Genomic DNA, 16,408 nt, shown 5'->3' on the forward strand with positions numbered 1-16,408 from the left:
AAGGCACAAGCTGTAGTGTCACATGGCGTGGTGCAGATGAAATATGTGCTTTTCAGAGATACTTACTCTGTATGTATAGAATATCCCAGCCATACTTAATCCATGAAAAAATACACACATAGGAATTATGACCCCAGGTCAGCATAGCTCTTCTCTCTGGCTGGAGGAAGAATTCTCACCCATGTCTAGAATGTCCTTTGCAGGGGGCATGTGTTTCTGTTCTTCACAGTCTTTCAGGCACCTGCAGTGTTTCCTTGTTATCCATGAGAGTGAGTAGCAGACAGACTAGGAAGCCTGTGCGCAGACAGCTTTTCCACAATGTTTGGCTGAGAAGGAGGGTTGAGGGAGGCGCCTGTGGCTTGCGGGTGTGGGTGGAGGCAGGGCTGGGAGCCCAGAGCGTGTGGGGTGCCGGGGCAGGGCCCACTGTCAGGGAGCTAGGGGAGGTCTGCTCACCCCCAATCCTGGTCGTATAGCAACACACGTTCATCTTAAAGACTTCGAACCACTCTTGAAAATACAGAGAGGAAAGGTCATTGAGACCCGAGCTCCCGTTAGACTACCATGATGAACCGTTTTCCTTTTTACAGAAGAGGATATGAAGCATATCCAAGGGCTTCCCTGGTGGCTCAGAGGTAAAGAATCCACCTGCCAGTGCAAGAGACACAGGCTCAACCCCTGATCCCGGGGACCCCACAGGCCAGGGAGCGGTAAGCCCGCGCAGCACGGCTGCCGAGCCTGAGCCCGGGAGCCCGGCAGCCGCAGCTGCTGAATCCGGCACACGCTCGCGTGGATGCTCTGCAGCTAGAGAGAGCCAGCCCCCAGCAGTGAGGGCCTGGCGCAGAGCAAAGAGAGGGAGAGAAAATAGTAGGTGACAAACCGAAGACCGTCGCCAACAAAGCTGCGTCTGTGCAGCCGAACCAGTCGTTATAAAGCACCGTGGCCCTGCCTTCCTGGTCCTCGGCGGGCTGGCCGGGGTCTCTGCCGGAGGTGCGCCCACATCCCAACTCTGTGACGGTCGTGCTTTGCTTTTCTCCAGATGGCCCGGTTTTGCCTCAGTGTGAACTTTGTGAGCTAAATCAGAGGGTGTGCGGGCTTTCGTGTCTCCTTTCAGCCTGCTTGCGAGCTTCAGGCAGGCGCTTGTGGGCGCCACGCGCACTGACCGCGTGTGCTCTGCCTGCGGCGGGCGCCGCGCTCCCACCGTGGGTCCCGCTGCACTGAGCGTGGGGGCGCCGTGCGCTCTGATTGTGGGGCCCGCTGTGGGCCAGTCCCTGCTCAGCTCAGGTCTCAGGCTGTTACGAGGCACACCGTTGTCGTCATCACCTGGATTTGGGGTGTGCTTGTCGGGTCACTTCTGGGGGAGACCGCCTGTCTGTCCCTGCTGGCTCTTCCTCGGTGCCGCCTCCTGCTGAGCAGGCACTGGTTGCCCTGGAAAAGCCAAGGCCTTGGAGCTGAGGCCGCAGCTCGGGGTCCCTTGGACCCGCCCTGCACCCCAGCCGGTCATGTGAAGTTGGTTAGAACTCTCTCCTTCTCCCCTCCCTCTTTTTATTGATGCCCAGACACCTCTCCCCACTGCCCCTTGGGGAGCACCACCCACTCCTGGGGAGGAGGTTAGACCGGGCACGGTTGTTGGGCTCATCCAGAATTCTGGCTGCAGTCTGCCCTCTGGCCCCAGCGACCCTCATCCACGTGCAGAATGCACGCAGCTCATCTCCCGGTCCCCAGATCTCACCCCCTTACAGTATCAGGTCAAGTCCAAACCTCATCATCCTAGTAGCCTCAGTCAGGTGTGGAGGAGGCCCCTGGGTTTAGTCCATTAAGTACAGCCCTGAGGGTGGAGGGGCACAGTCCTTCCCCCATGGACCCGGGGTACAAGGACGAGTTACCCGTCCCGCTCCCAGCAGCCAGTGGTGGGACAGATGCAGGATAACGTCACGGGTGTTCGAGTCGAAAGGGGAAAATAGACGGTGGGGAGGAGTCGCTGGTGCAAGGCAGCATTCCGCTCCTCGGGGCTGTAGGACTGAAACTGCCCTGTTTTGTTTCATTTCTTCCTTTTCCTTGCTAACTGTCGACCAGCGCCCACTCTCAGCTCCTTTTCCTGTGCCCCCTCCCATCCGAGCGAGGGAACCTTGTCCAGACCCTCTCTTCTGTGGCCAGCCAGAGAACATTCCTCTTGGAGGTCGCTCGCATGTTGGGTTGGGTCCGCCGAATAATCTCTGTTTCTCCAGATCAGCTGCTCAGGAACTTTATGATACCTGCAGGATCTCTCCTGCCCATGAGGCTACTCCTGGAGAGACCCCAGGGGCAGAGGTCACGGGCATCTTAGAGTTCTGCTCCCACATGGCCTTGCATAGTTACCCTGTGTGCCCATGCTGCTGATCTATGTAAACATGTCCCTGTGTGGGATTTTCATTAAGTTTTTTTAAAGAAACAGGATCACGTACTTATTTTTCTGAATTTAAAGATTTATTGCTTTACTCTCGGTCACGCGGGGTCGTCTTGCTGCACGTGGGCTTTCTCTGGTCGCCGCGAGCAGGGGCTGCCCTGCGTGCTGGTTGCAGCCTTCCCGTTGCGGAGGCTTCTCGCTGCAGAGGCTTCTCGCTGCAGAGCTCGGCTGCAGGCGTGTGGGCTTCAGCAGTGGCAGAGCAGGGCTCGCAGGCTCTCGAGTGCGGCTCAGTAGCTGTGGCCCACGGGGCTTTGCTGTTATGTGCCAGGTGGAAACTTCCCAGGCCAGGGATCAACCCCTTGACCCCTGCGTTGACAGGCCGATTCTCAACCACTAGCCCACCAAGGAAGACCTCTGTATCTTGTCTTAGCAAATTCCTTTTGAAAATCTTCGCATGTCATCTGTTATCATTTTAATTCATTCATTTTAGGGCTTATGGAATACTCCAGAGTCAGAACATTGGTCAGAACATTGTGTATATTTTAATTTTTTTTTTTTTTTTTTTACTGATGAATCATTTAAGGAAAATCTTGCAGTAGGTATTCCTGTATGTACTGTATTTCACCACATAAAAGATGCTATTGATCGTAAGAACACCAGTACCTCCTTACCGCTAACGTAGAAAATACTACAAGGTCAACAAGGACACAGTGCCTCATATTATTATTTATTTGCGCACAGGTGTCCTTTTCTGGGCCTCAGGAACGTTGCTGGGCTTCCCTGGGTGGCTCGGTGGTAAAGAATCCCTCTGCCAGAGACACAGGTTTGATCCCTGGTCCAGGAGGATCCCACATGTGGGGCAGCTAAGCCCGTGTGCCCCGAGCCCGTGTGCCCCCGAGCCTGTGCTCTGCAACAAGAGAAGCCACTGCAATGAGAAGCCCGAGCACCGGAACTACAGGGCGGCTCTCACTTTCACAGCTGGAGCAGAATCCGGGCAGCAGGGAGTACCCAGCACAGCCAAAAAGAAACAAAAATGAAAAGAAGCAAAAAGCATCGCTGAGCCCACGCCTCTTCGGAGCACTTCACTGTTATCCTGGGATTGTCTCTCGGCCTCAACACAAAGTTCTGCACGTTTGTGCTCGGCAACCAGAACTCATCCATTCTTCAGGGGGTTCCTAAGTGACTGGAATGGTGCCCAATCTGGCCCCCCAGGAGCAACAGGCAGCTCTCACACGACAGCTGCTGCCTGGGGCTTCCGTGTGCACGCAGGGTGCATTCAGAGATGTGAACGTGTGTCTCGGAATTGAGGAAACGTACACCATATGTGTGTGCATTCATTCACTCCTTTGTTCACTAGGTAGAAAAGCATGTGCATTTAAAAGCTTGTTTTCACCAGTTACATCCGTGAGCAGGTAAAGCGAGACTTTCTCATCACTAATTAAAATCAACAAAGCAAACCACGGAAGCCAAAACAGCCCGTCGCTGCCCTCGCCTTCCCCACTTCCCAGCTGGCCCTGCCCAGAGGGAACCAGGTTCGGCTGTGAACTCTGGTCCTTGTTGGCATTTAATCCCACAGCTTACAGTAACACACGTGTCCCACTACCGCTGGGTGAGAATGCCACTCTGCTCACTCTCGCTCATGTAAAGTATCAGCCCCTCAGCCCTGTCCGCTCAAGAATCTAAATAAGTTTGTTTAGATTTGTGATCAGTGTTTACATTCTTAGGGCCAGAGACAGTGTTTGACAGCTGAGGACCTTTTCTTCTTGTCCAGCTTCTGTTTTCTTTGAAATTAACTGCTGTCATTGTTATTTGTTTGCCCTTTTCCCTCGGTACTTTTCACTCACTCAGGATTCCTCGGTCCTCTGCCGGTATCTCTTCTCAAGATACTCAGGTGTGTGTGGGTTTTATCCAGTTGGGAGTGGCTGCTCTCCAGCCCGCTCTCACTGCCCCTCCTTGGTGTCTCTGCAGAAGGGACCCCCACCCTACCCCATCTCCCGTCCCCTTCTTCCTGGTTGTAGGTTTACACCTGGCTTCGGTGGACTGGCTTCTCCAGTGGCCTCCTGAGAGTGTCCATGGGAAGTGAAGTTGCTTAAAAGATCTTTTTTCTACCTTAATGCTTGATTAATAGTGTAGCTGGATGTAGAGTTTTAGATGAAACTACTTTCTTTCCTAGCATTTTGGAGGCCTCTGTTGCACGTCTTCTAACTCTCCCTCCAGGAGAAGCTGTGACACGTGGTTCTCGCTCCTCTGGACTTAATCCCCGCCTTCTCCCCTGGAAACACAGTGTCTCCCCCCAGCCTCCTGCCACAGGCGCAGCGTGCGTCTGCGTCCTCTGTGTCAGGCTTCTTTTTTTAATGTAAAAACGATGGCTGTGTCAGTCATCCTGCGCCGTCTGTCAGTCACTCAGTGGTGTCCCCCTCTCCAAGACCCCATGCAGGTAGCCAGTTAGGCTCCTCTGTCCATGGGGCTTTCCAGGTTAGGATACTGGAGAGGGTTGCCACTTCCTACTCCAGCATCAGTTATCATATTTGTTTATAAAGTCCATGTTCTCTTATTTTATGAAGGTTATTAAAATTTTCTGTTTGTGGATTTTGGCCCTTTATGCATTTTTAATCTCTGCTGTGTTTAGCGACTTTTAATGGGCATTTCACCCTAAAAACGCACGTTCTCTGAAGGACCACCCCGGTCCTCGGATCGCCCCTGCCGGGCCTGCTCTTACCCGGGCTCGGTGCCTCCCGGGCGGCCGTCTTCCCGTGATGTGTTCTCTCCTAGCTTCTGTTTTGTCTGCTCGCTCGATTTTCACAGTGATTTCCCCTCCTGGCTTCCGGCCTGCGTGCACGTGGGCAGCCGTGCAGGCGTCTGGAGGCGTGGCCTCGGGGCAAGGAGGCCTCCCCTCGCGGAGCAGCGGAGCCGGTGCCGAGCTCGGCCACGGAGTGCCGTCCCCGGCTGAGCGCCGCTGGTGGGCGAGCCCCTCCCGTGGGTCGTCGAGGCCTGGGGCGCGGCTGGGCGGGTGCTGTGTTTACCAGGGTCCCCTCCAGGGAGGGCTCGAGGAGTCTCCGGGGAATCCGACGGGGCCTTCGGTTTCAGCTGAAGAAAAATCCGGCCTCTGCCGCGCCGATCTGTCTCCGGCACGGCTCTGGGAGGCCCGTCTCCATCTGTGACGGGCTGCCAAGTGGCCGAAGCATTTGATCTGCTCAGTTACCCATTATCTTAATTAGGTTATTAGCCCTCCCGGAGACGCTGCTCTTCCTGATTAAGGCCCTAATTAGTAGGAGGAGGTCTAGGTTTTACCATGGAGATAATACTCCTTGGTACTTTAAGGATGTTCTTTTTTAAAAAAAAACAACAGGTTTTAGATTTGATTAATCTGTTCTTCATCGCCGTTCCGGCTTTTCCCCAGTTGCGGCTCCCGGGCTGAGAGCGCAGGCTCAGTGTCGAGGTGCTGGGGCTGAGCTGCTCCGCGGCAGGTGGGATCTTCCCGGACCAGGGCTCGAACCCTTGTCTCCTGTGCTGGCAGGCGGATTCTTTACCGCTGAGCCGCCAGGGGAGCCCCTCCTCGGTACTTTAAAATGCTTTATTGTTGAAAGTTTGGAAAATAAGACAAAGTATACAGAGAGTAAAAATCGTCTGTGAAATTACCTCCAAAAGAGAATTGCTTTTAACATTTGGTGCCTTTCCTTTTCTTACTATCAAGTTTATTTTCTTGCGTAATTCGAATCAACCTGTGCGCAGAGCTCTTTACGCTTTTTAACTCGGTGTACTCACTTACGCTGTGAGCGTCATGTTTAGCGCTTAGTGGGGTGTGGTCTGCGTGACTGTGTCCTTAGTGAAGCTTCAGAATATTTCCCACTTCTCTCTGTAAGTAATGCTTATGTAAGCATCTTTGATTCTTTTCTGATTATTTCTGGAGGATAGGAACTTAAAGGTGGGATTCAGCGTGGAGAGCTAGAGGCGTTTTTAAATGCAGGCCTGTGTGTGTCTAACAGGACGTGGTTGGTGCCTGCCTCTGCTTGGTTTCGACCTTGGCGACGCGGGGTGGCGCCCCCACGGGCAGTTTCTGTGCGTGCCCATCTCGCCTCGCCTTCGCTCTCATGTGGCTTAGAGTCTCTGCCGACTGGACAGGGAAGCACACTCCTGATGTTAGTTTGTGAGACAGAGTAGATTTTAGACTGTACACAAGCCATCTGTGCTTGACAGTCGGTACCCACCTCCCGTTGCTTTCCTCGTCTTTGTTTTGAAATACTTTCAGCAGAGGACTAGTTCAGGGTAATACAGTGACCTGTTTGTGCACCCGTGACCCAGCTTCAGAAGTGAGACGTCCTGGCTGGGGTGCGGCGGGAGGGGCGGGGCCGTGGCCCGGGGAGGTGTCCTTGGCTCTCCGCCCAGCCCTGGAGAGGAGGCTGGGAGGCGCAGGACGTCTGCGTTTCGCCCGGGACTGGAGCCCCTGGGCTGCTGGCGGGAAGGCGGACATCTGTCAGCTCCTTGGGTGGCGGGCGGAGATTCGTGCTGGGCATGGGGCTGGGGAGAGATGGAGCCGCAGGGTTGGCAGCATCCAACTGCCGGAGCGGCTGGTGTAGGACGCGTCCTCGATGCTGGTTGGAACTCGGGTTACTGCAGCCTGTGGCCGCTTGCAGGGGGCAGGGCCCTCGGTGGGATAGACGTGGGGCTCTGGTGCCCGCCGTGTCTTCCAGGTGCCCTCCGCCCAGACAGGTACGGTGGCAGGTCCTGAAGCTTCGGTCGGGTGTGGGGCTGTTGGAGGCACCCTGTGTGGACCCATAGGTTGGTCCCAAGGCTGAGGAGGGCACGTGGACTCGGCTTGCTGTCCCCCGGGGCCGCCCTGAGCGCCACCCTCTCCGTGCCCCTCTCCGGAACTGCTGTCATGATTTTGTAACGGCTGTCTTCTCGGTTCTCCTCGTAGCATTATCGCCCGTGTATTTCTGCCTGCGAGTTTGGCTTTGCTTGTTTTGAGTTGTGCGCGTGGATTTATGTCTCCTCAGTCATGCTGCTCCCAGCCGTGGCCTGTCCCTCGCGAGTGAGTCTGGGAGCCACGCTGCTGTGAGCATCCTGGTGCCCACGTGTGCAGCCCCTCTGCGGTGTGCGCCTGGTGGGGACTGGCTGGACACTGAGTGTGTGCATTTTCACTCTACCTGATGAGGCCAGCTTCCTGGTCCACCACCCACTGGCCACCTCAAGAGCGTGGGCTGCTCTTCTGCATTTTCTATGGTCTGATCTTATCCTTATTGATTTGTGAAATCAGAAAAGTGGAAGTTGGTTGTCATGTCCAACTCTTCACGGCCCCGTGGACTCTACAGTCCACGGAATTCTCCAGGCCAGAATACTGGAGTCGAGTAGCCGTTCCCTTCTCCAGGGGGTCTTCCCAACCCAGGGATTGAACCCAAGGGTCCTACATTGCTGGCGGCTTTTTCCCGACCCAGGAATCGAAGCAGGGTCTCCTGCACTGCAGGCGGAGTCTTTGCCAGCTGACTGTCCGAGAAGCCCTGTATTGCTCTGTGGGCGTCCTTTACTGTGGCCTCTCGTCTTTGTCAGCGATGCGTGTTGCGATTATTTCCTCCAGGTCTGTGAGCTGATGCTCTGAATTCTGCTTGCAGCATCTTTTGATGAGTAGATCTGTGAACGCGGTTGGATCCTCTCGTCTTTGTCAGCGATGCGTGTTGCGATTATTTCCTCCAGGTCTGTGAGCTGATGCTCTGAATTCTGCTTGCAGCATCTTTTGATGAGCAGATCCGGATTTGTTCACCCTCTTCTTTACGGTCAGTGTTTTTCTGTTTCAGCTTTTGGGTAAGACATCCTTCCTTGTCTCGGGGGTCATAAAGATGCTCCCCTCGTTCTCTTTGGAGAGCTTTCTGGTCTTGCCTTTCACATGAGGGTCTTTAAAGCCTGATTTAAAGAATGGAAGTAAAACTGGTGTAACAGAGTCCACACTGCTACAGTGCGTTCCGGTGGCGTCAGCGCCTGCCGCGTCGTTTCGGCGAGCTGTGGAGCAGCTGACTTGGTCATCCTGCTGTTGGTGGAGTTGAGTAAAGGCTCCAGCCTGGGCCCGTGTGCGGTGGCCCTGCCGTGCATGTCCCTGTCGCGTCCACCTCAGAGCGGCCTTGACAGCCAGTGGTAGAGATGCGGCCCCACACTGTCTCCAGCTGCTTGCTGGTTGGCCCCCACGCCGCCCGGCAGCGCACGCGGCGCTGGCGGTTCCCTTGCCGGGCAGCGTGCGGGAGGCTGGCGGTTCCCTTTCCAGGCAGCGTGCGGGAGGCTGGCTGTTCCCTTGCCGGGCAGCATGCGCAGTGCTGGCGGTTCCCTTTCCTCGCTTGCACTTGGTGCTTCTTCCGCTTCGGTTTCCTTCATTTTTGCCAACAGCACTTCGTGGTCTTCAGTGGTGTGGTCTTGCGCAGCTTCTGGAAGGTTTATTCCTTAGTCTTTTCATGTTCCCTGGCGCTGCTGTAAATGGCGCCATTTGTAATGACATGCCCCTTTTGCTTTGTTTCTAGTATTTAAAACCAATGTTGCATTTCTTTGCTTATGGTGTATAGGCCCCTTGCTGAGCAAGTTCATTTCTTACTTCTAAGAGTTTGCCCATAGATTGTTTTGCGTTTTCTCTGTACACAATCACGTCGTCTGTAACATAATTACAGCTTCCCCTTTCCAGTTCTCCCGCCGCCCGTGTGTGTTTCGGACATGACTATACTGGTCAGGACCCCAGTGCCGCGTGACCGCCGTGGCCGGCAGGCCTTCGGGTGTGCTCCTGCGGGGAGGCAGGCCTGCGCATAGGCTTCTGTTTAGAACTGTGTCTGCCCATGGGAAGATTGAGCCTGGAAAGCCAGGTAGCATATTCTTATCTCACTGCAGTCCCTTGTAGCGTTTATTATAATACGAGAGTGAAATGGAGTTAAATGCAAAGTGCGTGGAATAAGGCCAGCCGTGTAGGAGGCAGGTGCTGTCCGGACGATCCTGAGGTCTCTGTTGTACATTTCAAATACCAGAAAGCTTCAGGTTGAGCTCACGGGTTGCTTGGTTGTCGTGGAGCTTCGTCACGCAGCCTTTGCTGACCTAGAAGCAGCATTACAGTCCAGCGGGCGTGCTGAAGGCAGGTCTGGCTCGGGACTCCGCCACGGCCACGGCCGAGTGTCTCAGCAGCACACCCCCAGCTGTTGTCAGGGCCCTGACGTCGGCTCAGTCAGCCCCGTCTCGGCAGAACTCGCCCGTGCAGGCTCGTTGGCCTCGTCAGCCCCCGTCTCAGTCAGTCCCAGTCCTGCCCCTGCCCTGGTGGTGGGGGTGGCAGCAGGGGCTGCTCCGAGCTGCGTGTCTTGTTTCAGACCCTCCGGCTCCGGGGAGAGAGGCTCACACGGGCCCGGGATCAGACCTGCAGCCTGTCTGCTGTTGGAACGTCCTGACAGGCAGGAAAGGCCTTGTTGTTCTTTCCAGGGCTGCTCTGGAGCCCTGACGACAGCTGCTTCCAGCAGACGTCCCCTCCCCCGTGTCCAGGATTCTCTGCTCTCTCCCTGCAGAGAGGATGGGGATGCCTGGGCCAGCACAGGAACCTCCGTGTGGTGGGGCATCCCCCTGGCCCGTGCTGCCTGCCCCGGAGCGTCTAATGGGAGACTCGGGTCCCACCCTGCAGTGCTGTGGTGAGAGGAGAGCCCGCTCCTTCCCTGAGCCGCAAGCATCGTGCTTGGAGGACACGCCGCCCCTCTGTCCATCAAGGACCCCTCCCGCAGGCGCGGCCCCCTTCCCCGTCAGAGACGCCCCGTCCAGGAGCGAGGCCGCCCCTGTGTCCTGCCTCCCTCTGTGCGGGCACGCATCCCCGTCCCAGGCTCAGCGAGGAGGGTCTGCTCAGGGGGGCAGAGCTGCCTTGGTTTTGCACGCCACTGGGATGCGTGCGTCAGCCCCGAAAGCCACGACCTCCTCGGAACTACTGGCTGCCTGGCAATCCCCCTACCTCGGGGCAGCTCAGAGTCCTCACGCAGGAGGGGACCGCGTGGTGTTCACGACTTTTACTTTAAGAAAGTTTTAAAATATAAAGCATAGACAATAACGTACCTGACACCTGGGTACCTCTCTTCCAGAGTTGACCTTGACACTTGAAAAACCTTGTTTATTGAGTTTTTATGAGTGAGTAGATGGCACACACAGCTGCCCGTGAAGCGTGTCCTCGTGTGTACACGTGTGGCGTTCCACGTGTGCTGGCCGGCCCTGGGCTCCCTCCCCCGACCTGTGAGCCGGCTAGTTCTAGAACCTGCTGCGTGCTTCCTGTCTGCTTTTGCAAGCAGCTTGGCGTGTCTGTGGATCCACCTGCGGGCACACGCAGGGGTGCTTCCCGCACGGCTGCCGTGCGGACAGGGTCTCCTGCCCTTGCGCCGCCCCCTGCCTTCGGCCTTTCTGCCTGCTGTCGGTGTGGCTCAGGGCCGGCCTCCCCTGGGCAGCGGCCGTGGCTCCATCCTGCCGGGTGAACGGTCCCCGTGGAGCTCACGGGGGCCCAGTGCCTGTCCTTGCTTGGTGTCTGCATGAGAGGGTCGTCCTGGCTGTGCCCCAGTGGGGTGTGCAGCGTTGGAGTCGGCTTTGCGTGCTGGCCGTGCTGTGTTGGCGGTCCAGTGGCCCTGGCCTCTAGCTGCCCCTGCCTCCACCCCACCCTGCCGCCAACAGCCCTGGCCCTGCCCCCCGGGGGCCCGAGGAGGAGCCCTGGGAGCCAGGCCGGCGGCGCTGTTCCACACTCCAGGCCATTCTGCGCGCGGGCGTGAGAGGCCCTGGTGTGGCCTGGGGGCGGGACCCCAGCTGAGGGTCCGGTGGCTGGGAGCTGGCGCCCACGCCCGTCTTGTGCATCCCAGGGGACCCTGGCTCCGGGAGCCCAGGCCTCGTCCTTGTCTGAGAGCGAAGGACGACCCTCTGGGCTCTGTTGCTGCCTGGGAGCCCACTTCTGGAAGGCGGTTCTGGGCGCGTCCCCTATGGAGGGAGGGGGGCCCGGGGCTCAGGCGGCGCCGCCCCAGCCGGGACACAGGGCTGAGGGGGCTGCCTCCTCCATGCCTGCCTCCTGCCCCCACCGCGCCCCTCCCCTGGCTCCCTCACCCGGCTCTGCGGCGGCAGCAGCGGTCCCGGCTGACACTCGCACTGCGGCTGGGCTGAGCAGAGCGGCCTCCCTCCCGCAGCCCCGGCCCCCTGTGGGCTGCAGAGGAGCCGGCTTCCCTCTCCTGCTAAAAGCAGGTCCGTCTCCCTCCCGCTTGGCTGCCAGCTCCTGGTAAGGCCGTGCCCTTGGCCCCGCTTGCCCCCTCCCTTCCCCCGGCAGTGTCTGCTTCTGTTTGGAGTGGTCGTGGGCAGGACGCTGCAGACAGCAGCTGCGGAGGGCGCTCGGAGGGCTCAGAGCAAAAGCCCTGGCTGGCCGGGGATGCGGCCGTGACGGGAGACCAGCCTCGAGTTCTGGGTGGCTTCTCAGCTTTCGTGTGGCTTTACTGTGAAAGAGTGCTTCCCACCCGTAGAGGTCTGTCCAAGGCTTTCCTGGGGGGTGCTGGTGTGTGCATGAGTGGGCACAGCGCACCTCTGACCTGCCGTGCTGGAGGTGGCCTGAGAAGGTGCGGCTGTGCTCCGGGCGGTGGGCTGGGGTGCCGTGGCGAGTTGGTGGCTTCCTTCTTGTGGAATGTGGGGCGGATGAGCGGTTCTCAGCTAACCAGTGCACACACGCTCATGCGGGGTGCCAGGATGGGTCGGGTGGATGGGTTGGGCTTGGAGGTGGGCTTGGCATCCCTCAGGGGGCTGATTGCAGCGTGCCGCCAGGCTCCTGGGGGGTGTTTGGGGTTCAAGATGGCTGGGCTGCCTGGCTCCTGGGGGAGCCCCCAAGGTGCCCAGCCTGCCAGGATGCGGTCAGTGGGCAGAGTCCTGCGGCTCCTTGCAGGCCTGCTGGACGGAGCAGTGACCGGCATGAGGAGTGGCTCCTGAGGCCTGAGCCTGGGCCCTGCTCACCTCGCATGGCTGCTTTTCAGGGATAAACGCCCAAGCCCGGAGGCTGCAGCGGAGCCGTGCCAAGGGAACCCCGGCCCTGGCCGCAGGGGGCGCCCGGAGCCCTCCTCCACCACCGCGGCTGCGCCGCACAGTCAGCGAGACCAGCCTGAGCTCGGCTTCCACCCGGGACCCCGAGGAGCCTGGCCGGGACACCATGCGCTGCTCCCTCTACGAGTCACCCCACCTGCTGCTCCTGCAGGGCTACAGCCAGCAGCACGTGAGCCCTCACCGGGGTGGGGGGCTCTCAGATGGACGGGGTGGCGGGGAGAGCACAGGGCTCTCAGATGGACCTGGGGGTCAGGGGGCTAGGGGCTCTCAGGTGGACACCTCCAGCTGGCCTTAGCTGGGGCCGGGGGCTGTGGTGGCTTTGGTCGGTCCTGGACTCTGGAGGAGAGTAGAGGCTTCCCTGTTCTCTGTTTCTAGAACATTCTCTGGTGCAGGCTGCAGTAGGAGGCAGCAGGGCCCTGGGAGGGACCTCCAGCTCCTCACTAACTGACCCCAGCCAGGGCTCACCTGATCCTGGGCCCCACCCACCTGTTGCTTAGGCCGCTGCCTGCCTGGCTTTGGGGGGGACCTGCCGCCTCCCCGCGGTGGCGGGGTTGGCGGGTCCCAGGGAGTGGTTCCCCTGGGCCAACGCCCCTGCCTCCTGTGGCCTCAAGTGTGTGCAGGGCCGCTCTCAGGTCTCCATTGGAGTCGCCCTGGTGTCTGGGAGTCGGGGTGGCCGCCCAGGGTGGGCAGGCTGGGGGCAGGCCGTGCTCCAGGGTGGGCGCCCCGGCAGCTCAGCTGCCGGGGATGGAGTTGCCGGCGTGGCGGCCAGCTGCTGAGCTCTGGCGTCTGCATTTCAGGACAGCCTGGTGTATGTGCTCAACCGAGAGCGGCACACGGTGGGCCAGAGGACCCCATCCAGCAAGCCCAGCATCAGCCTCTCGGCCCCCGACATCCTTCCCCTGCACTGCACCCTGCGCCGGCGCCAGCCTTCGGGCCAGGGCCCGGCGGGGGCCCAGCTGCTGCTGGAGCCGCTGCCCGGGGCGCCCGTCGCCGTCAACTTCGCGGAGGTGGGCACCCGCCCGGTGGCGCTGCGGCATGGCGACCTGCTGTCCCTGGGCCTCTACTACCTGCTGCTGTTCAAGGACCCGGCGCAGGCCCAGCCGCTGCCCGCCCAGGCCCTGGCCCGCCTCCGGGCTGCGCCGCAGAGCTGCCGGCTGTGCGGCGCCCTGCTGCGGGCCCGCGGCGCCCCCACCCCGGCCCGGCCCGCCCTGCCCAGGCCGAGGCCGCTGCAGCTGGAGTTCGAGCCTGACGTGGAGGACGCACTGCTGCAGCGGATCGTGACGCTGGTCGAGCCGGGCGGCGATGACCACCAGCTGACGCCTGCCTTCCTCCTCTGCCTCTGCATCCAGCACTCGGCCACCCGCCTCGAGCCGGGCTCCTTTGGGCAGCTGCTGCTCAAGATAGCCCGGCTGATCCGCGAGACCGTCTGGGTCAGTGGTGGGGCCGGGCCGTGCGGGTGGAGGGGCCAGATGCTCAGAAGTCCCGAATCCCACGAGTGACCCTCCTTTCCCGAGTCTGCCCCCTGCCAGACACTGGGTGTAGTCATCCGCCGCTGCTGGATTCCATTCTCACAGCACCCCGACAGCATGGGAGTCCCATGTCCCAGCTGAGAACACTGGGGCAGAGGCCTGCGTCTCCTGAGCCCGAGCCTGACCCTTGGCTTCCCCCCAAAGCTCGTAGCACCGGCCCTGGGGCCCCGCCCCCGAGTGGGCACGGAGCAGGCTTGTGGAGGTGGTGGACCGCTCTCCCGGGGTCCCGGGCTGGGTGGTCCCGAGCTGCTTCCCTGAGGGTGAGAAGTCTCGCATGGGTCTGTCTCGAGCCCCTGAGGCTCCTTTGCTGTCTGTTCTTCTGGGGGCATCAGCAGTCCCTCACCCTGCCGCCACCCAGCGCTCACAAGTCTCCTCAGCTCAGGCGCGGGGAGCGACTAAGAGCCTGCGAGGGGGTCCGTTAGGGCCCGCCGGGCCACCTTCACTAAAGCAGGAGTGGTTTCCTTTTTTATTTGTATGTACGTGTGGCCGTCCCCAAGGCACGTGGGATCTTAGTTCCCAGACCAGGGATCAGAACATGAGCCCCCTGCCGTGGAAGTGAGGGGCCCTAACCACTAGACTGGCAGGAGAGTCCAAGAATGATTTCTTGACTGAAGGGGACAGAAAATGTTGGCTAGACCTGAATCCCTGTGGGCACGTTGAAGTGTATCTGTACAAACGCAAGCCCACGTGCGCCTGCCTGCTGTTCCCGGGGGCTGGCTTTTAAAAACGCGATTAGGAAGCTTCACCATCAGGGAGTTGCTGGAATCCTTACTCTGAGACTTGTCAAAGGTTTGACCTGTCTTTCCTCATCCCTGTCTGGCCGGCTGTTACGTAAGAGAGCTGGGCGTGAAATGTTCCGTCTGTGCTGGGAGGTCAGACCAAACGGGAAGATAGGTTCCGGTGCGGCTCAGAGCAGGTCAGCTGGCACAGGGCGCCCCGGCAGGGAGGCCGCGTGCGCACGTGGGTGGAGCTGCAGCCAGTGGTGGTCTGACTGCGCACAGCCATGCTGGCCCGTTTGTCTCATCTTGCTTTCTCCGTTTCTGATTGTAGGAGAAAACCAAAGAACTGGCAGAGAAGCAGGCGCAGCTGTAAGTATGGCCCCGTCACTGTGCCCACCCCCGGCCCCTGGTTCCCCCCACCCCCACTGGGGTCTGCTCTGTGCTTCTGTGAACTGCGGTGCTGGAGAAGACTCTTGAGAGTCCCTTGGACTGCAAGGAGATCCAGCCGGCCCGTCCCAAAGTGTCTGTCTCTGGGGGGCTCTCTCCATGTCTGCAGTCACCACCTGCAGAACTGTGTGTCGGGGGAGTGTGTGACACAGAGTGGGCACGACCCTCTCGGAAGCCGCCTCCTTGCTTGCTCCCGTAATGACCGTGTTAATGTGAACCGGCTTCTTCGGGGGAACGGACACCTCCAGGGTCCAGATGGGGCAGCCGGTCTTGGCTCTCCAACCAGCAGCACTGGATCTATTCTCACTCGACGCTGGAGGACTTGGGAAAACCATTTGGCATCGGAGGTAGAGATGAATGGACACTGCAGGGAACCGCCTTCGCAAACATGCCTGAGCCGTGGCTGCCCGCCCCCTGGAGGAGCGCTGCACGCGGCCGCCGCATGTCGGGGGTGCGGGGCTCCTGAGGCCACAAGTCCCACTGCGGTCCGCAGGGGTTTGCCTCATCCCCGTTCACGTGACAACCTGGACAGCATTTAAAAGGCAGAGACATCACTTTGCCGACAAAGGTCCGTCTAGTCAAGGCTATGGTTTTTCCAGTGGTCATGTATGGATGTGAGAGTTGGACTGTGAAGAAAGCTGAGCGCTGAAGAATTGATGCTTTTGAACTGTGGTGTTGGAGAAGACTCTTGAGAGTCCCTTGGACTGCAAGGAGATCCAACCAGTCTATCCTAAAGGAAATCGGTCCTGAATGTTCACTGGAAGGACTGATGCTGAGGCTGAAGCTCCAATATTTTGGCCACCTGATGCGAAGAACTGACGCATTGGAAAAGACCCTGATGCTGGGAAAGATTGAAGGCAGGAGGAGAAGGGGATGACAGAGGATGAGACGGTTGGATGGCATCGCTGATGCGAGGGACATGAGTTTGAGCAAGCTCCGGGAGTTGGTGATGGACAGGGAAGCCTTGTGTGCCGCAGTTCATGGGGTCGCAAAGACCCGACTGAGCAACTGAACTGAACTGTTCGTGTGAAAATGTCGAGTGAAGCGGGTCCATTTATAAAGCACATGCCTGCTGTCATGCTTGTGGGGTGCTGTCCACCTGCGGTAGGTCCTGTAAGGGGAGCAGGAGGAAGCGTCATCGCCCCCTCCTTCCTACATTATTGTTGGGACCTAGAGGGATGGAGCTGGGAGCCGGGGTCTGATCAGCGAGGCTCCCGCTGGGCTGAGATGAACAGAATCGCCCTGGGGCTTGTGGGCATCCAAGCAGCGCTGGCCCGGAC

General features: G+C 59.1%; 1 protein-coding gene across 2 annotated transcripts in view; it reads left to right on the forward strand.

Moving 5' to 3' along the window:
* The window catches only part of RADIL (Rap associating with DIL domain), a 54,861-nt gene that overhangs the window by 23,622 nt on the left and 14,831 nt on the right, over positions 1-16,408 (forward strand). For both annotated transcript variants that reach the window (XM_069569594.1, XM_069569593.1), the window contains exons 3-5: positions 12,367-12,602; positions 13,231-13,863; positions 15,013-15,050. In XM_069569594.1, coding sequence (XP_069425695.1) covers positions 12,367-12,602; positions 13,231-13,863; positions 15,013-15,050 — 907 coding nt within the window. The remainder of the gene's footprint in view (positions 1-12,366; positions 12,603-13,230; positions 13,864-15,012; positions 15,051-16,408) is intronic.

The sequence above is a fragment of the Ovis canadensis genome, chromosome 24 (genome assembly GCF_042477335.2).
Source record: "Ovis canadensis isolate MfBH-ARS-UI-01 breed Bighorn chromosome 24, ARS-UI_OviCan_v2, whole genome shotgun sequence".
In the NCBI taxonomy this organism is placed as follows: domain Eukaryota; kingdom Metazoa; phylum Chordata; class Mammalia; order Artiodactyla; family Bovidae; genus Ovis; species Ovis canadensis.